This window comes from Neltuma alba, unplaced genomic scaffold (assembly GCF_004799145.2).
Source record: "Neltuma alba isolate B1F8T4 unplaced genomic scaffold, ASM479914v2 tig00011604_pilon, whole genome shotgun sequence".
Classification (NCBI taxonomy): Eukaryota; Viridiplantae; Streptophyta; class Magnoliopsida; order Fabales; family Fabaceae; genus Neltuma; species Neltuma alba.
Window position 1 is genome coordinate 1 of NW_021636255.1, and position 21,863 is coordinate 21,863.

Consider the following 21,863-nt stretch of genomic DNA (forward strand, 5'->3'; position numbering starts at 1 on the left):
GCATACAGCTTTCTATAGATTTATTGTATAGATGTTAGGGTCTGAGGGAATTGAATATAATATTTTCGAAATAAGCAAATATCAAGTGAAGGTAAGCCAGATCTTTGGAATTAGATAACAAAAAACACACACACACGCATAAAATTCAATAATCAAACTGGGTTCGGTGTAACTAGCCGTGTCCAATTCTTCTACAAGAGATTCATGTCTTTTAATCATTGATAGCTGTTTGTGGTTTGCACAAACATATAATTTCAATCAGTAGGAGGAGAAGCAGCAAGAATATATGCAACACAGCCTTAGAACGGAGGCTAGCAGATAGACTTTCAATTCAAACAGATAATACTGGAGATTCAAGTGTAATAATTAATATATGTGTGTGTGGCGTATATGAAAGTTAAAAACTACAAATTTTGTGCCTATTATACAGTTGTTATAATTATTGATTGTTGGTTTTGTTTTTCTCACTGTATCGTCTTCCTCCTAGCCATATATAAATAATAACTCAATCATCACTAACAACAACCACATGTTTTGTCCTCTCTACACTGTTGAATTCCCCGACTAATAAAATGCTCGATCTCTTCTATTTCTTCACTTCATTATTTTTCTCCTGTTTAAGAGAGATTAAATCGTGCATTAACAATGATTGTTTTAGATTACTTAATCGGTTGTTAATTATGTGCTTCTGATATGATGAGTCGACTTTAATTATGTATACATATATATTTGTTCAGAGAGGTTTTAGAGATCTGATTTATAACTTCTGGAACATATATAAAACCCTGCATCATTAAACTAATTTGATTTGTCCAAGGATATATATATATATATATATATATTTATAAAAGATCACATGCAAGGAGGGATCTGCTGATGGAGGAGAGCTATCTCAAACTGGAATTATTTTGAGAAAACAGAATAAAGAGGGAAACAGTGGGAGGAGAAGAAGAAAACAAAGATGTGAGGCAAAGGATAAATGATGATGGTACAGGTCATAAATTGAGTGAGAAGGAGGTATCCAATACAGAAATCCTAAGAAGTGTCGTTTTTCGAGGGGTTTTATAGTTGTCCCTGAACACTGCAAATGTTTACATTTGTGTGTGTGTGTGTGTGTATGTTTATCCTGTAACACAATATATTATGAAAATAATGAAAATCGAAGAGTTGGATTGCAAGAAGAAACAAGAAATGGAGTGCACGTGATGCGGGCCTTTTGGAAGGAAGTAGAGGAATGGGACTGTCATTGTCCTTACTTGTGGCGGCTATATATGCCTTTCCTTTGTGGGGGGAGAAAAAATAATTACTACATCATTAATTTCTATATGTAATAATATTAACCCTTATTACTTCTTATATCAATATTAAATATTAATTAATATATTTCATTTAGTGCGACTCTAGGTTATCTGTAAATCAATACTCTACTTTGAAATATAAGTATGGATTTTGCATCTGCATATAGTTTGGGGGGCCTAGCTAGACAGAATTATTATGAAAGGACTCATCAGGGAGACCGCATATTATCATTTTCATTTTGCTTTTGCTTTATTTATTTATATATTTTCTTCTTCCCAGTGAAGGATAAAGATTAAAAAATAATCTGCAGAGGAATGTTGCAGCATTTAAAGACAGTATTTCTTCTGCGTCCAATTTGCATAAGCCTCCAAATTTCCAGGCATCATACATCTAAATACTAATAAAAACCAAAACAATTCCCCTGTGGATTTTTGTTCCCCAGTAACTACGAATCATTCAAACTGTGGGCCACCTGTTATTTTGGAGTTATTTGCTGGTTTTTTGACCTTATTCCTTAATAGCTCCAAGAGCTTCATAATAAAGAAATAACCTATATTGCTGCACTTGGAGCTGGAACATAGGATTCATTAGCAAATTGTCATTTTTTGTTAATTAGTCACGCTAATAATCTTTGTTTGGTTCCCTAAAATGGGTTATTTAGGAAAATATCAATACATAAAGGTCCTAGTTTGATAGTCTTAAGAGAAAGTTAATTGTTTTTTTCTTCTCACAGACGCCAAGATGTACACCTTTTTGAATATATCCAGAGGTTTGAATCTTTGACCTCTACCATCATCCCTCATCATCTTTACCACCTGAAAAGATATGCAATTTTATTATATTTCTATTTTAGGAGGTTTTTGGATGGAAACCAAACCATAGTTTCAAAAGTATTTTTACAGTTTACAAAGTAAATATGTGAAGAAGTTTGTCTTGTTTTTGTAGAAAAATGCTTTTTAGAAGCACTTTTAAGGGTTGTCAAACACCTCCTTAATTACATTCACTTTTCCATTTCATTCCATTTAGCAGATAATCAAACCAAGAAAATAAGAATTATGTACTGTTTGAAGCATTGGAAGCATAAACCCTTTTCAACAATGAATTAAAAGAAACTAACCCTATAGGGTTGTGTTCATTGGGAGCCAAAAAGAAGTTGTAATGTGTAATTAGGTACATTGTCACAAATTCAAATTAGAAGCAGTTTTTCTTTACAAAGAAGAAAAAAACAAAAGAATGAGGGGGAAAAGGTAGACAACTCCCTCTCTTAAAGCACTTATCAAAGATCGACGGCCTATTTGGTTGATATTTTCTAATAATTAAATGAAGTTTAGGACAGTGATCAGCGGTGAAGAATCCTACATGATCTCATGACTTATGGGTGGGCTTTAACTTCTTGTACCAAGTAGGTCCTCCTTGCTATAAAGCAAATAGAAAGAAGGGCTGCTTTTCTATTGGGAAAAAAAAAAGTGGCATAGATTTACCATATCACTTATTCATATTATGCACATTACATGAAGACACAAAATTATTGCAGTCAACAATCATTCTATATCTTCTAATAAAGGCTACAAAATCATTTTATTCATTTCTTATCACTCTTGTACATTCCCTCTTTCCCTTCATTACACAAAAACATTCACTTCTCCCTCCCTCCCCTGCTTCACCAAAACTCCTCTGTTTTCTGTTGAGAGTGTTAAAATCCAACAGACTAGTATTATCCTCTGAGATTTCAGGACTTGTTTCGTTGAACCCAGTCGGTAAATTGCTTGAGGGTGTTCATGTCTGCTCTGTAATGTTTCTGAGTGAACTCATGAAACATAGGCCATGTAAAATCTGGGTACATCCTTGGGCTCACATGGTCCACTAATTCACTTGGTGGAGTCACCACCTTATCATCTCTCGGGCACAAAAAGAAGGCAAGAGATTTTCTTGTTGTTTGGCTGTTCACAACTGCCCTATGCAAGCAACTCTTGTATCTCCCATTTGAAAGAGCCTATATCAGAAAGACAAAAAAGGGTTTAGAAGTTAGTCACATCGTGTATGAAATTCTAGAAGAACAGGCAAGACCTGGAAAAGAATGTTTTGCCACGAGCTGAACATCGAATGTGAGAAGAAAACGAAAAATAGAAGGAAAAAGAAAATCAAGAACATGCCATGAAGGTGTCGCCAACATTGACCACAAAAGCATTGAAATTAGGGCTAATGGAGTGCCACTCATTGTCGACATAAACTTGGAGGCCACCCACTTTGTCTTGGTGAAGAATAGTTAAAGAGGTTGGATCACAGTGAGGACCAGTGCCTAGAGTGAGGTCTGGTTTTTGACAAGGTGGGTAATAATTGAGCCTCATTATCGAATTGTTCTCATCAAAGAATTCCCTAAAGCACGTTCTCCCAACTCCGAGGCTCATTCCCAAAAGCTCCATTATAACCAAAGAAAGATCGCTCATGGCTTGGCAATACTCCTGATAAACCATCCTGTTTAACGATAATCATTTACTCAGTCAACAGATGAACACGAAGAGCATATATAACAACAACAATATATATATATTTGATGAAACCAATATGATTACCCGAATTGCTCGAACTCGTGGCCCATTTTTTGGCATAAGTAATCTTTGACGAGGTTTTGTGAGTGTTTGTTTGCTGAGAATTGGAAAGAGAGCGTCTCTTTCCAGGGGAGTTTAGAGGAGAATCTGCCAGTGAAGCTACTAGCATAGCCACAGGGCTCCCCTGGTTTTCTCTGAGCTCCCTGTTTCTGAGACAGGGGAAGCTCAAAGAAGTCGTCCATGAAACGGTGGGCATCAGAGATCAATCTAGAATCAATCCCATGGTTAACAACAAGGAAGAAGCCATGCTTTCTGCATGCCTCACCCACAAGTCTAGAAGCTTCCATGGCTGCAAAAGGGTCTCCAGAAAGAAACCCTCTGAGGTCTATGAGTGGAACAACAAGCTCAGGAGGATTCAAGCATGGCTTCTCTTCATCAGGCCATATAAACTGCTTTGGAAGATGATGTTGGTGCCTGAGAAGAGAGGCATCGAAAACCAGAGGCTCTTCCTCTTTCTCTTCTTTGGTTCCATGTTTTGGTGGGTGAGGCATGGAGGGAACGTTTGTTATGCAGTCAATTGCCATTACTTTAACGTCTGTCTGGAGCTTCTAGCTATGGTGGAAGAAGAGAGAGAGAGGGAAGAGAGAGAGTAATAAGTTTGAAGGAAGGGATGAAGGAAAAGCCAAGGCCGCTTCTGGGTGAGCAAAGGTTGGAATCTTGTATATATAGAGGGATGTCAAATTGTTAATTTCTCACTCCACTGTGGGCTTTAATTTTTTTGAATTTTTGAGCGTTTTTTTGTAGAGGAGGGGCCTAGGAGAGGGCATTTTGCAGGGTAGGCGCAGAGGATATACTAAAGAATCGGTCCCCAGCTTTATGGTACTTGTGTTTGGCCTTGTAGCCTGTATAACGTTTCCCTGGGGCAATTTTGTCACTTTGCTGTTAGTTATTCTCAGTCATTAAAGAAGTGTTTGGATGGAATCAAAATTATGATTTTAAAAGTCTTTTTACTGCATATGAAATAAATATGTGGAGAAATTTATTTTGATTTGTGAAAAAGTATTTTTTTAGAAACACTTCTGATACTTTCCAAATACCAAATCATGTTATGTATGTGAGCAGTTAGTTATCGAACTGCATCAACATCCTCATCATCATATACTGCGAGAGATCTTTTACTAACATAGATGCATCTCATAGTTAACATTATATATACATATATATGTCATTTATGAATAGAGAAAACATGACCCATTTACAATATTCAAAATTATAATTGTAACATAAGTATTAAAAAATGCATTTGATTATATGCCATGGGTATATAAATTCATTAGTCACATAGTAATTTACAAGTAATTATTTTGTAAAATAATACTAAACATATATATGTTAACTTTTTCATGCTCTTCCAAGAGGCATAGACAGCGTTTTTCTTTGGAAAAAATCAAGAGTGTTGCTACTGATAATCTCTCTTTATAAAAAGGAAAAAAAAAACTTAGATAATATTAAGACTCCTATGGCAATACATTGTTTTGACATACTTTTAAACTTTAAAATCATACTATTCTGCCGTACGTGTTGCATGAATTACATTGTAAAAATATGAATGAATTACTCATCAACTTATGTTATTAATTATAATTTAAGACCTTTTTAAACAAAACACATAATAATGAGGTTCTTTCATACAATATCTAAAAATTGTCATTTCCATTCGCAAGAACTTAATTCAAAACCTCATGTTCAGGAGAGTATATGAATCCTTTCATTGGAATCCATATTTGTTGGTTACAAAGATGAGTTTTACTTAATTCGATTCAAATTGTGTCAGGTCAAAAAAAAAAATTGATTCAAATTGTGAGGAGGAGGGAGAACAAAGCAAATAATTATTCGAGAACACAACACTATTATGATGTACGTATTTATTAGGGACATAACTAATGGTGCTGTCAAATATCAAATATTGAGAGACAAGGAGGGGAAGTTGAAGGGCAATTTTATTTTTCTTCTTCTTCCTCCTCTTATTTTAATTCTAATCCTTTATATTAAATTAAACTATGACGTTCTATAGTCATTTACTTTGTTGAGATTTTATCATCTCAATAACATTTTTTAAAAGGTTAAATTTGTACTGTTTAATTTAATTAAATTTAATCTAATGAAAGAGAGAAAAGAGATGAAGGGGTAGGAAAAGATGAGTTGGCTATTTAATGTCCTGAAAGCTGCAAGGGTCGAAAGATTTAAATGACCTTTTTTATGAAATTTAAATGATCTTTTTGTTTTTTGGCAAACATTTAAATGATCCTTTATATAGATAGGTGGGCAAAAACAAATAAAAGTAATTATTTATGCATGAGTTTGGGGCTATTTGGTTTGTTTGATATGATAGAAAATTGTGAGAAAAAAAATTCTTATCAAATTAATTAAGTTCGCTCAGTAAAAGAAAACGTTATCCGCTGGCCAAAAAAAAAGTTAAAAAAACATTATCCTTTTAACTTTTTGGACATATAAAAGAAGCCCCGGGCCACGCGTTCGCATTCATTATTCGTTGATATTTTAAGGTGATAGCTGACATTTTAATTATTTTTTTCGTTGAGGAAGAATTATTAAAAAAAGGATCAATTTTTTCCTTCAATGTTTTTTGAAGAAAAAGAAAACTCCCACATCCAATATGTGAATCAACATCATCGTCAAATTAAAGACCTTCCTGAGCTAAGGTCAAACCTTAATTACCATAGTAATTGGTTGAATATAACTATATGAGAATATTGGAGGCAACATTGACTTGGACTTTCGTTTTTTCAAATCCAAATTTAAATTTTGAAATTAGTATAAATTTTGACTAATTATAGCGCATGTCTGAGAAAAGGATTGGAAAGGAAGAGAAGAAACTACTATGTTTAGCTGAGAACAATTTCATTCTTTAACTGATTTATATAACGAAAACAATATCTTGTTTTAGACTATCGATTTCATTAATTACGGAAAAATTTAACGATAATATTTATCATCACTCGTCATCTGCTTTGACTGTTATACCATGGATCTCATTATTTATTTTAATTATTTATTTATTTTTAGCGAAGGATCTCTCATTATTTATTAAATGCAGTAAATTATGATAGAATTGATTAGAAGTTGTACTTAAGATTCTCCATTTCTCCCTTTTTATTTTGGTTACTGTAATATGCATATATGGATTGAGCTTTGGGGCCTCTAATGTGACTTCTTTTTTTTTTTTTAAGTATTTTTTTAACGTCCCAACCTCTTAAAAAATTTTTCTTCTTTATCAATTTTTTCTTTTAATCATTAAATTTTATATAAGTAACAGTTTGATATCTTATAAAGATGAAATGATGTAGTTTTAACTTTTAAAAAAAAAAAATTCTGCATTATTATTTTTTAAAAAATAAAAAAATTTAAAGCTGCATTATTATGGTAAGATATCAAAATGTTACTCATATAAAATTTAATAATTAAAAAAATTTGAAAAATTAGAACATTGCGAAAGACATTAAAAAAATGCATTGGAGATGGCACATTAGATCCCCGACCCCATTGGATTGATTGTGATTGGAGGGCACATGGGAGATCCATGCTATTTATTTTTTTCCTAATTTAATTATACTATGTGAGGTGATACGACGCCTTGGCTGTGTAGCAACTGGGATGGTAGTGAAAAGTGAAAACGACACGTTCCTTTAATTTGCAATTATTGAGGAGCTTTGCCTAGCTGCATATATCTATATACAATTAAGCAGCTTAATGTTCCAGCTTAATTAAGAACACATATAAAGTAGTAATAATATTAAAAAATTTAAATGTCAAACTTTTCTTATAGTATCAAAGTTACAAGCCACCGATACCTCTCGAAGTTATTATATATAATTGATCAATCCCTCCAATAAAATAAAGATACTTTTTAAAGAATTAAGTAGCCAGTAAATAAAGTAATAACAACAACAACAACTCTTCGAAGAGCATCATATATATGAATTTGAATATTCTTTTGTAAGATTTACAGATAATGGAGTTATTATTCCATGTGCGTTCTTATATAAATAAGATATATATCAAATCCACAAGTTTTCTCCAACATTGACGATGCAAGTTATTGGAGATGATGATGAAAAGATGGGCATAGGATTTTGCTAAATATTACAAGTAGAAAAGTGAGTGTGCCATTTTGAAGACAGAGAGGACTCATCGCGTTCTATCATTTTCCACTGAAAGATGGCTTCCTTTTTGACCAACATGGAAGATCATATCATATATATACATATTTGGTGGTGGGTCATTTTGAGGTTTGGATTTTATCACTAACTTATTGGTTCTTGCACTTAATGGATTACAATCTCGTTTGTCTTGTACCAATTAATTAACTAAATGAGGAATTAATTAACTTGATCCATCTGATGCAAGTGAGCATTTTTAAACAATTCATTTCCCAGTTGCAACAGTTAGTATCACTCAACATCTCCACTTTCGTCTTTCATTTTTATTTTTCAAAAACAATAAACTGTGATGTTTTAATCTCTGTCAACGATATATATATATATATATATATACACACACACTAATTATTGCAATTGACTTGAGTGCTTGAGAATTTTTGCATTGACATCAATTTAATTTTAACATTTTAAATACAAACGCATATTTATAGGAAAATATTAATAGAATTTTGACCTTATCTAGCGAAGCAGACCATTTACTATATTGATTAGAGTTGCGAGCTTCTCTTTCTATTATTGGGAAGTTATATGAACAAACACCTTATTCTTCTTTTGGCATGAGAATATTTGCTTTTGTTTTTCAAACAAAAATTTATGTGAGATACGCGTATTTCGGTATAAGGAAAATTATACTATGTTGTGGTCTCCTGGCCCAGTAAAGCTCAAGTATCTTACTTACATTTTTGGTAAATATGATAAGTCTGTGAGTCATTTCTATTAGCTGAAAGATGATGAGTGTGGTTCTCTATGACCTAAGAGTACAATAACTTTTTTGTAATTGATATTAATATGGAAATCTTGACCACGGCTGCGTCCATGGCTTCTCTTATAATCTGTGCTTTAACAGTACTATTTTAAGGGGGACAAACTTTTTATAAGAAAACGAAATAAGATTTTTTTTTTCTTTAACTGGTTTTTTGAAGAGAAAATATTAATATATTTTTGGTTATTGTTATTGACATGACAATGTACATATGGGGCAGAGAAAATAATAATATACTTTTGCTGTTGTTTGATATTGACATGACAATACATATACATGGGGCATTTTAATTGGTCCACATGCCATAACTTCAGAGTATGATCCCAACAGTTGGCAGTTGGCGCTTGATCAAAAAACAAATCAATTTCTTTTTGTATCAAATTTTTTTATTTATATCAGTTACTCAAAAATAAAGTACCTCAATTTTATAGGGAATGGATCCTCTGAAATTGAGAATCCACGACTTTTCCAAAGTTTGTCTTTTTAAGAGAGAGGGAGCGAGAGAAGAATTAGGGGATTTTTTTTAATACAAATAGTATCAACCCTGTCCTTGATAATTTTTTTATATTCATCCCATTCCAGTAATGTTGTAATATTTTAATGAATTCTTTTTTAAAAATATTTTAAAGGGATAAAAGAAAAACTGGCCGCAAAATAGGGGGAAAACAGAAGAAATGCTTTGGGCGGGGAGAGAGAAAATGGAGTCCATGGAAAAAAATTATAAATAATGTGTATGTTCAATGAGATCAAATCAAAATACTGAGTGGAATAAACTAATATGTGTATAATTGTAATTAAGAACATCTTAAGAAGTCTATAGCAGTATTTCATATTAAAATTTAATATAATGCCCATAGAATTAGAAACTAAGGAGAGAAATATATATACTAACCATCCTTAAAGGAGGGAAACAAGATTCCCTCCTCCCGTGTTGAAAGGGAACATTTTATCTTGATTACTTTAGTTTAAAATATTTGTGAATGAATGGTTTTTTTAGGTTATAATATTAAAATGTCAATAGTGGGTGGACACTTAATGTAAGAATTATACTTAATAAATACTATACAAGTGGAAGGGTCCATAAATTTACCGTCTTAAGATCTTTAAATAAGAGGAGTAAGTTTTTTCTCGTAAGATTCGATGAAAAAGAAAATTATACATGTTATATACGTGTATATTGGTATTCATAATCAGGTTCGATACTTTCCTTACAATAATTTAAAAAATCTGATGCATGATAAGATAGATCAATATATATATATATATAATACTTTGGCTCATCATGTAACGCAAGAGATAAGCATTTTTCGCCAAAAGGACTGTTTTAAAAGGGAAAGTTATGACAACTCAAGAAATCTTATCGAATCCTATAAATATCTGAGCCAGAATCGTATGGTGTTACTTTGTGAGTTGACCTGCATAGTTGAACTTGCCTTTGCCTTTTTACTTTGAATGACACCCCAAAATTACTCCTACGTTTATGTGAACCATTAATTATTGTAATCACCAGACATTAAAAGACTCCAGTATTGATTCCTCATACATGTACTACCTCCGGTCCTTAATATAAGATCTTGTTTGATTTTTATTTTGATCCTAAATATAAGACCCCAATCCACTTTGTCTCTTATATTTAGACTTTTTTTTTTCAAAGTAGCCCTCTTGATAATAAGAGTTCTAGTCAATACACTTGATTAGTAAGGATATTTTAGAAAAGACAACACCTATTTATGACAAATAACTAACTCAACTTACTTTCTTAATCTCCTCAAATTAGTCAAGTGGCTCTTATAATTAAGACCGAAAGTAGTGTTAATTATCCCATCAGCCAACAGGTTCAGAACCTCTCCTCTCCTCTTCTCATCCTTTTTCCTCCTCTCTCTCTCTTTTTTTTTAATCGTTAGATTAACATATTTTAACAGTTTAGATTTTAATTTTTTTAAAAATCATTTATAAATTTTTTTAAAAACATTTAATGCACTTACAACTCATTAGAATTAAATTTTAATATAGTTTGTAATTTATTATTTATTTATTTTTATACTTTAATATTTTAATAATAGTTTTAAAAAGATTTAAATCTGAACCGTTAAAATATTAATCTAACAGTTAAAAAAGAAAGAGAAAAGAAGAGGATGAGAAAGGAAGAAGAGAGGTTCTGAACTGTCAACTAACTATGAGACTAACCCACACACTATGAGACTATCCCATCAATTAAATATTATAAGTAATTCATTTATCATAATTAATATAGCGTATTGACTTTTGATAGAGGTAAATATAGGCAAGAATTTTCATATCTCCATCTAATGGTGTGACTTCCATTTAATTATCTTTTTTGATTCATGTGTAGTGGTTAAACTAGACTCATATTGTTAATCGAACAAGTGCATCAAGAAATGGAGGGGCTGGAATAGAAATTCGATTTGGGATTATGTGGACCATGCTCATGATTTTTGACAACTGAGAATTGATGTGCTCCATGTATTAAAGAGAATTTATAATTTTCTAGGTTTCAGTCATCGTAACTCAAAAAGTCATGGTTCTGAGTTCAAAAACATTTCTTCAAATTTAAATATTTTTTAGGAATATTTAGTGTCTGACTTTCTTAAGTAATTTTTTTATCCACGAATTTTGAACTATTATTATTTCTATTTAAGAGGAATTGATTTTTTTCACTTAATCCCACAACTGTTCGTTAATTGTTTTTTAATCATAGCCTTGTCTTTATTAGTTGGTTAGAGCGGGTAATGAAGAGAATAGATAAAAATCAAGGATATACTAGGAAATTTAAAAGGAATCCTAGCATAATCATCATATTGCAGTTTTTCAATTGATGTGTTAAAACCTTAATCTATTGCGACATATATACATGTAAAACAATTGGAGAGAGTATTGTTATTTCTTGAGAAATATAAATTTATTTTATTAATCTTATCAATTAGGTGAACCTATCATGCATTGCGCAAATATAGTCCAAATAATAGATTCTATTATAGTTTCACAAATTATTACATCAGTTGTAAATACCGAAATTTTATTTCCTGTTTTACAGTGAGAGAGATACAGGGCAAGAGAAAAGATTATTCAATATATACTTAACCAGTTCAAGTATTTATCCTTATGAAACAAGTTTATTTAAATGTGCCGCTCCATACCTTTTGGCCTCAATATATCAAAAGAGATGAGTCAATTATTACCATCAACAAAGAATAGTCTTACATATTTATTAGAATTTTTCTTGAAACGACATGAAAAAAAAAATTAGCAAAGGGTTCTATCTTCATTAGGTTTTGTTTTTGTAAAATAAAATGACCGCCGACAAGATCGGTGGCTCTCCAAAAAAGTCATTCTTAAAAGAGTAAAAGACAACTTTGAGGAAGGAATAAATATATGTATATAAGCAAAAAGCACAGGAAATGATTAATAATCAATAATACAATTAACATGATAATAGTGTAAACTTTTTCACCTTTTAGCTTGTGGCAAATAATAACAGGCATGCATAATTTGTCTTTCAGCTCAATTCAACGTACAAGTTTATTCTACCTAGCTCCTTTGCCTTTCCTTCAACACTCAGTTTTTGCACATTGCCGACAATATCTCGTGGAGAAGATTGTTCCCTGTTGCTAGAGTCCTCTTTTGTACAATGACATCTTCCTTATTTTATTATATTTTTTCACCTCCTTCTTTTTACAAATTATTTCACCAAAACTTGAATTTCCTTACACGGCTTCACCTAATATGCTTGCCGTCTTACCTTAAATAAGTATATATCAAAACCATTCCTTCTGAAGATCATGGCACATAGATGTTGCAATTTTTACCTAACATAAAATATTACTATAAATTGACTAATAAATTACTCTAATTTAATCTTCTTATCCAAGAAAAGGAAGGAGGAATTGATAAGAAAGAATTCTATATAATAGGTGAAAAGAAAAAGTCATCGATATAAGATAAATCAACAATTATTAAATGAAGATGTGCAGCTAAAAACATCAAAAGTTTTAAAACTAAAACAAAAACTCTTAAACAACAATAGTTTTGGAAATTAGAATTGAAGGAGTAAATCAGGTCCTTATTACCCTGTGATGAATCAAACATATTCTTCAGAAAATTTCTTTTCTGAAGTGAAAAACACGTCAACTGATATTTCGTGAAGCTTATAACTAAAAAGGAGAACCAACTGAATCTATATTTTGTTATTCCTTCATCAAAAATATTGTAGCCTTATTTCTCATAATATTGCTGCTGGAGAAAAAGAAAGAAAGAAAGAAAAACATAATAATACAGATAAGGATGGAAGCATCACTAGCTTCTAGTGTGAATCGAGTCAAACTTTGTGTTCCCCTACTTTTGCAATTTGTACCTTCTATCTGTTATGCCTACTGGCATATCTTCTTATAACTTTGTGAACAAAAATCCATCTCTAGTACTTTCTGAACAAAATTGATGAATGAATTATGGCATTTATGGCATCACAATTCACTCAAACATAGTTCCAACAGTAGACTGCACATCCGCAGGAAACGACAACCTTTTTCTCAGTCTGCTGCCTATTGAAATCTTCAGCCTTTTGTCAACTCCATTTTTAATCATGCTTCCGCTTGCTATTATATTTTATTCCCTTATTAAATGATCACCAGTAATAATTCGAATCCCAAGGAGATAATGTGGTTTTTGTAAGCCCAATACTTCTGCGTTTGATATGCTTAGATCTTTCTTGTGGTTAATTGTGAGGTTAAAACTCAAAAAATGTGACCCATGTTGTGTTGATGATGAATTGTACTAATGAGTTTTTTTTTTTTTTTGAAGTTAGAATAGCAGGCAAAATAAAACTCGCAACCCTCCATTTAGAGTGAGAGCATTCATGTCATTAGATTGCAAGGTCATTGGCAAATTACACTGATAAGCAGTATAAGTTGGTTTACAGGCGTTGTTCGGATTAACTAGCTAGCGATGGGTGGGTATTACATGTATAATGAGGTATATGTTCTTATTGCTAAGTCCTGACACACCATCTATGTGTGCATGTATCTACTGTTATAGTTCCATTGATGTAACACCCTTAATACACATAATAGATATCAAGGTACGCAGTTTATAACTTGATTATTTTTTGTCTTCGGACTCACCGGTCTATGGAGTTTTGTAAGAATCGCCAGGTAATATCTGTATCTCAATCCTACTTTTCATACTAGCAAATATGTCCCCTGAAATTCTGAAACTGGCTTTAATTTCCCCAGCTTTTTCCCCAGGAAAACTTTCCGTAATTGTAGTGCCAGAGACAATATCACACTACTATTGGTCTTCACTTTAGGACAAACATTATAAGGCAGAGAAAAAGATATAGATGTGTTTGTGGGAAACATGACGAAGTCCACTAGTAAAGGCAATTATACTAGCATCATGGTGTGTAGTTGTCACAGTATCATGCAAAGTACTGGTAGGGCTAATGAGCAATAATTATCTGCAAAGAAAATTCCGTGAAACAGAAAAACCTAACCAGAGTTTGAAACTAAGTATCAATAACTTTATTAATTAGTTCCCTCTCATCACAGGTCCATATGTACATTATGATTTTACTTTGGATTCTCGCATTACTTTTGTTTTGTGCCATTCTGTTGTTGGTGGATTCTGGTGATCTGGTGCGACATGTAGCTATCAGAAATTATTATTGGGAGGCAAACCAAATATCCCCATTTGATTTTGGCCCATCTTCAAGTTCTTCAAGAAAAAGCTTTATTATAGTATAATCCAATTGATCGACGGTGATGATGACAACCCTAAATGTTTTGTTAACAGGTATAGCTAGCTAGAAAATATATGACCAACGTAGCTTCGCATTTCAGCCTTATTTGTGACACTGATAAAACAAAAACCCAAGGTATATTTATGTGTTGTGTTTAAAACCATAGCTTATTAGTGCTGATTGTTGCGTAGAACTAAACTAATTATTAACTCCTTTCAAAACAAGGAAAATAATCTTTGCTTTTCCTTCAATTAACATTGTTGACTTTCTATATTTTGCATCTGATCAATGAAGTCTAATACTACCTTTAATCGTTAATACGAGAGCTAGTTGACTAATTTGAGTAAAAAAAATTAGTTAAATTAATTATTTATAATAAATAGGTGTTTTCTTCTTTAAAATACTATTATTAATCATGTATATTAGCTAAAACTACTATTTGATGTAATATTTAACATGTGAAACTACTGCAAGGATTATCTTGAGAAAAAAATAAATAAATATGAAAAATAAAATAGATCGGAGTCTTATAGTTAGGACCAAATTAAATATCAAATTAGCTCTTATATTAAAGATAGGAGGTAGCATATATTTGCTTCACTTAACATGCAAAAAAAAGAATATGCTATATATTTTTTCTCGCTTTAGTATCAAAAACAAGGTCAGAAGAAAACTGAAATCTTCTTCTGAAAGATTTACAAAACGCGAGTCTTGACTCACTCTTCTAGCATTGAAGGAAAAATTCATAGAACTTCTGAGAGAGAGAGAGAGAGAGAGAGGGTGGAATAAACGTATTGAATTCCGCAGGGGATTAGGTTTGAAGACAAATTCAAAGTGGTTGTCTCATTTTCAAAATATATTCAAAGATAAGCATATATCCTCTTGGTAATAATCGAGTACTGTATGGAATATGGCGAAATGTATCCCTCTCTTTCTCTTCTTTAATTTTCTGGAAGAGGAATTAATCAGCAACATATATGCTGGCTCATATATAATTTAAATTAAAAAAAATAAAACATATATATAAGCTGAATAATGACATATTACATGTATAACTAGTGACCGTTTCCCACACAAGATGGTCGGAAATTTGTCTCTTCATGGAATTCTGACCAGATCATCAGATCCCTATCATCACCAATCACCTTGCTTCCTTCATATTTGTGATCTGTGACTATGAATGAAGTACTTCAACCTCTCTTTTTGCTCCTTCTCTTCATCTCACCCACCAATTTATGTCTATCAAAAAGATACACCAAATCAGTTTTCCCTGTGTAAAATATTGACCAAATTTCATTTGATAACTTGAATGATCGTTATTAAAATTCTTCCAATATTTATTATTTATAACTAATTATATAAGAAGTTCAACTAGAATTCTAGTTAATTCCTTGTTTAAAATTTGAACTCCCAGCTCAATATGCGCTTTAATTATATTACCTATTACCAGGAAACTTTTCAGAAAAAATCACAAAAAAAGACCATCAAAATTAAAAAAATTACACACAAAAACCTGTTCATAAAAATTATTGTCAAAAACCCATACTATTATTGTCAAAGCTTATACTAATGTTGTAACAGGTTCTTATTTGCAATTTTTCTATTTCAACAATCTTTTTTTTTAAAACGATTTTTCCAACTTTACATGAAAGAGCACTGTATAAAGAGTTATAATTATAATCGTAATAGTTCAGGAACTCTGATTTTACTTAATAAATTAGCCACGATTAAGAGTTAAAATTAATTTACTCTAAAACTCAAGCTTAAAATAAAGAGGTTCCACTTGATGGAGAAAACATATTAAGCGGAAATCTCAGCTGAAATAATATCATGTTGAACTGCAAGGAATTTATATATATGTCAACACATCAATTCCTAGCCTGTTCCAAGAACTCTTCATGATTGTATTTCTTTGGTCATAAATAGATTCAGATTAGGTTTAAGAATAGGAATCAGACAAGCGTTGGTTACGCTAAGGCAGCTTCTTTTGCAAATTGTGCCACTTGGTCTTATGGGTTTGATTTGATGAACCCAGTTGCATGAAACTGCATGGCATCATTTCATAAAAATTTCATAGATCCATATATACTTATTTTAGAAGATTGCATAAAATTAAATCTGATGCTTATGCTGTTAAAGAGATAAAGTGGTATAAAGAAATGATGAATCTGACTGTCATTACTCCTTTGTCTTTATAAGTTTTATCAAATTTTTTTCAATTGAATTATATGCGTAGATATGCTTTTTGGGTTGAAAATGACACTTTGGATAAACAGAGTTGAATAAGCTCTGAAAAGGGACTCTACTTGCTTTAATTTTAATTCTTTAGAAATTTGAATTCAAGATCGAAGTCAAATTCAAATATCACCAACAATTCTGCATGCCCACATAAAAATAGAAAAACAAAATAAATAAATATAATGGGCCCAATATATAGCGGGCCATATCCACTTGCCCATACTATATATCTATAGGCCATAATTTGTGAACTCGCTGTCCGACAGCCCAAAAGCACAAAACAGAAAAGTAGTCCAAAGCGGAAAAAAAAAAGGGAACAGAGGAAATACAACTGGTCTCATTAACCTTTGGAGAAATCTAATGAAGACATGGAATGATGTTGAATGATCTTAATATTTTAGCTACATGCAATACACGTACATTGATATGTTTTTGGCAAAATTGCAATAAAATCCTAAGTTTTATGGAAAGAAATGACAACTTCTCAGTTGTCATTAAAATTTTTTGATAGTGCAAAAAAATGGTTTCCACCAACCCTTGGCTCCAGCCAGAGATAGGACCTGATGGTCTCCCTAGGGAAGTTCCCATCATTACTTACACCCAGACGGTTCTTTTCCTTTCCTCTTCTTGCATTCTATATATTTTCATTCTCTGCTTGCTTGAATGTTTCTATTTTTAATCGGATTTATTGAGGCCCAGCAACTTCAATTGAAGAAGTAAATTCTTCTCTTTTACTCTTTCCTTCCTCTCAATATATTATTATTGCCCTGCTTTCATTTTTTGTTTTTGGGTTCGCATATTTGAAGCGTTGCTCGCAAGCATATTCCAGATACATTGAAGAGAACTATTCTAAAATTCGTGATGTGGAGCGTGGGCTTGCAAATCTTACATTGGACATGAAGCTTACAGCTGGGCCAAAGAAAGCAAGTTCCCATGTTATCATTGTTTCCTGCCCTTTAGGCACAAATAATAATGATAAAATAAATTTTCTATGGCATAGTTATTTGACTCTGCTTTTGTTTGTATGTGCCGCATATTTAAAGGGCTTGAACTTCTGAGAAAGAAAATAGAGCCATCAACAGAGGATTCGTGTGGCCAAGATAAAGGAAGAACGGGCACGAATGGTATGTCGCTTTTACCATTTGCTTTACTCCGTGTACTGCAATTTTCAGATGACAATGTCTGGGTGGGTATATAGCTACTTATTATGGGGCATTTCAACGTGCAATTATCTACGTCGATAATGAGGGGAAATATAGCAAACTCACAAGGTTGATCATAAACTCCTCGATAGATATGCTTAAAGTGAGTTTATCTTATATTGATATGCTGACTGTCCTGTTCTGCACTTTCACCTTCCCCATATACTAAATAAGCAGCAAGTGCTAAAAGTGATGTATTGAGATGCATTATTGCTCAATAACATGTTTGGTCTCATATATGGAAAGAACTACTTTTTCACTTTTACTGAGCAAGCATTTAGATTCATAGTCAACAACTCACTTGAATCATGGTAATGAATATAGAAGCTTTTATATAACTTCACTTGTATGATTATTCTTGTTTCTCTGTGTATTCCCAATGGGGGGGGGGGGTTCTAGAAATTTCACTACTGAACCGTTATTTTCTCTAGAAAATGAACTCAGATCAAATTTAAACTCAGATCGGTTCATCATGACTTTTTACTTATCTCTTCATGTAACCAAAATGCTTTGGATGATAAATCGAACGCATAATTCCACTGAGCATCATCAATTCCTTCCCAAATATAGTACACACTTGATTGCTTGTGCTGCAGGTGTGAGAGTCAGCGACTAAAGCAGCAAGAGTTGAAGAGCAAACAAAAGAAAAGCTATGTGAAGACTTGAGCAATCTGGTAAGTTGATTGTCAATGAAGAGATACTGCACTACTTTTGATAGATCATTTGGTTCTAATATTCAGTTATAGGTCCAAGAGAGTAGTAATTCTCAGCTTTCCCGACTGGAGGAATTAAAAAGACGATTAGAAGTTATGAATCCAGAGTCGAGCATCAACAACTGTTCATCAATTAAGTTTCTTTGCTTTTTTTTCATCATTTAAAAGTGGATGGCTTAGATGACTTTATTCTTTGGTGGAAGGCCTAGATCAGGGACCTTGTTTTCATGATCTGCGGTATTATGTAATATGAGCTTTTCTTTTTAGGGTCAAACATGCCCCCCAAATGCATACTTCATACTGAAAAGAATAGTAAATGAGCCTTTGAACTCAATTACTTTCATGTCCCACTAATAGCGGAAACAATTTTGGCCATATATCAACACCTTCAAGAGGCCAACAGGCTTGATTTACATAACACTGTCATCTTGACAGTGCTAATGGGGACTTGGAGCAAATAAATTCTTTGGAATTTAAACCGGAAATTAGTTCTGCACTCCATAAAATAGGCCCTTTTGTTTGTTTTTCTCTTCATAATATTACTTTATCTGTTTTTTTTCACTCTCCTATAACATCGTGGACTAGACATACTGACACTGGAGACAAATGCGGAGCTTGCCGGGTCAATTATTGGAGGACATATTCAGGCCGTTGAGAGCAAAAGTGGAAATAAATACCTAACTGAAAAGGTTTAGGGACCTAACCTATTATTTTTGAAAGTTCCAAGAATTCTTTGCAAGCGCCCCCGAAGTTTAATTATGCATTTTTTGACTTGTTAGAATGAGAATAATGGGTTGATGGGGAGGCGAGCTTTCTCTGGCTTTTATGTTCTCCACTGAACCTTGAGTGGTTATTTTTGCTTGCTGTTGGTCCTTAATGCATGCTTTTTTTGTGTATGCATATGCATATCATGTCAGTAAATGTAATATTGCACTTGAATTAGGATGGGAGATCAGCAAGTTCTTCTCAGGATAGGACAACACAATGTGCTTCCTCTGTTCCCAACACAAGGAATCCGAGCGGGGAAGTGGCTGTGAATGCTTCCAACCAGAGAAAAAATCAGAAAGTTTTAGTGACAAGTGGGAATAATCCGCAGCCTCCTAACGGGGAAGAAGGAACAAATAACAAGAGGATCAGCATTCAATTTAAAGGAAAAGGAACTGGTGCGGCCCTCAAGGCTAGATCTTCGGGTCCTGGTTGGGCTGATGCTGGTTTTGATGTGGATGGCAGAACTTGAAAGTACTATTACATTATGTGACTGCAATAACAATTTAAGATGAGAAGTCATGGCTTTCCTGTACAGGGGGCATTTCTCACTCTCTTTTCCCAGTGTTTATCCATTAACCTGGAGATCTTTGTATTCTTTCATGGCCAGCCTGTTGATAAAGAAATTGAGTACGGACTCTTCGGATTACTATCTGGTAGCTCAAAGTTTTGGACCTCTTGGGTTCCTTTTAAGTAGAATCAATGACAGCGTACTTGGGCCCCTTTGATGATGTCTTGACTCTCGAACAAAAATTTGAATAACACAACACTGCACAGATTGTGGCCCCCTAAAACACACCTTATAAGCCTCAAACACAAACTAAGTATGAATTGAAGCAATCATATTCAAGTAGAGAGAACTCTTTGTTAATTGACTTTTTTCCTTAAAAAAATAGAATTTACCATTTCAAACCAAAATCAAAATGACTGAATAAGGAACAAAAGGTAGCACCTTTGTGCGAGTGTAGGGAAATCAGAAAAGGTCACTAGGTGGCATGCATCCACACACGAATGATGAAAATAGGAAGGTTGTTAGTGGCAAGTAAATATGGCATTTAAAAGTGAAACCAAAATCAGATATTGATGGCTAAATGGCTAAAGGGAAAAGGCAGAGGGGGTAGGGTCAGAGTGATTGGTTTGAAGCAACATTTCATGGGTAACGTGAGAGGATGATTGAAATTCTTGGGAAATTTTCAAGGAAGACGACATTGTCAGAATGGCAGCCATTCTGCAAACAGAGAGGTGGGACAAGGGCGCCTTTGATACATCATAAATATTCACTCCCTCTTCCTCTGTATCTTCCAATTAAAATTTTGGATCTTAACCTGCGTCTTTAACCATGGGAACTGGAATGCAACCCCACAAAGAACTAAGACTTTGAGGCATCGCTTCAATTTCTGTTTCGTTCCTTTCATGCTCTGTTCTGACCTCACTCATATCTTCACATTGAAAACTTGTTTACTGTTGCATTTAATTTCACCCAAGCTTTTCACCTACTGTTCATGAGCATGTCCTTCGAGGACGACATCCCATGAAATTGGCACGACACATGGACAATTCGAAACAATCCAAAAGGAGTTGAAATCTGAGCACTAAGGAGTGAGAGTGTATATCACATACAGTTTCGAGCTATTAAACTATTCCCTGTGCTTGCTTATAAAAAAAGAAACAAAAGTGAGTGTGATTTTATTTCTTATTATAAGAAACAATTTGCTTTTAAATGATGAACAAGCACAAAACCAGTGAAAGCATCATGGTTTTGACGATAATTTGAAGTCTAGGAAGTAAGAATGGCAGAAAATGCAGGAGCCGAAAATATAATGAAGACTCAGTTGACAAACCAGGAAAAGAAAGAAAGTCACAGACAAAAGATTTCCAATGAGCATTGGTGTTACCCCAAAACTGCAAATTGACCAAAACAAAGTGTAGAATTATTAGGCACAGTCTGTTGGGTTTATCATGATTCATTGCATGGCTTTCCGTTTTAACCATTACGATTAGACACATACATGCTTCCTCTCATGCGTCTTAGTGAGTATTTAGGATACCTTTATCATAAAATCATTTTAAACATTATGATTTAGTTTTCATTCAAACACTTCTTTTTAAATTCTCCACGCTTTCTCTTTCTCCTATTGCTATCATTTTGGCAGGCCTCCCTAATTTTAAAATATAGCGTTTGTTAGATATAAAAATTGAGTGTGATGTAAATTATGTTTAGGTGAAAACCAAATTATGATTTTAAAAGTGTTTTTACGGTATACGAAATAAATATGTACAGGAGATTATCTCGTTTTACGGAAAAATATTTTTTAAAAACACTTATTGGTATTACCAAACA

General features: G+C 33.0%; 1 protein-coding gene and 1 pseudogene across 1 annotated transcript; one reads left to right on the forward strand and one right to left on the reverse strand.

Annotated features, from left to right (window-relative positions):
* Positions 1-2,852: 2,852 nt before the first annotated feature.
* On the reverse strand, positions 2,853-4,541 carry LOC114715649 (gibberellin 20 oxidase 1). Its single transcript, XM_028900508.1, has 3 exons — positions 3,873-4,541; positions 3,453-3,774; positions 2,853-3,292 (listed from the first exon to the last, which is right to left on the reverse strand). The coding sequence occupies exons 1-3, from the start codon at positions 4,430-4,432 to the stop codon at positions 3,029-3,031; spliced, it is 1,146 nt and encodes a 381-aa protein (XP_028756341.1). The 5' UTR covers positions 4,433-4,541; the 3' UTR covers positions 2,853-3,028.
* Positions 4,542-17,362: 12,821 nt separating this feature from the next.
* LOC114715664 (uncharacterized) lies at positions 17,363-19,994 on the forward strand (annotated as a pseudogene).
* The last annotated feature ends 1,869 nt before the right edge of the window (positions 19,995-21,863 follow it).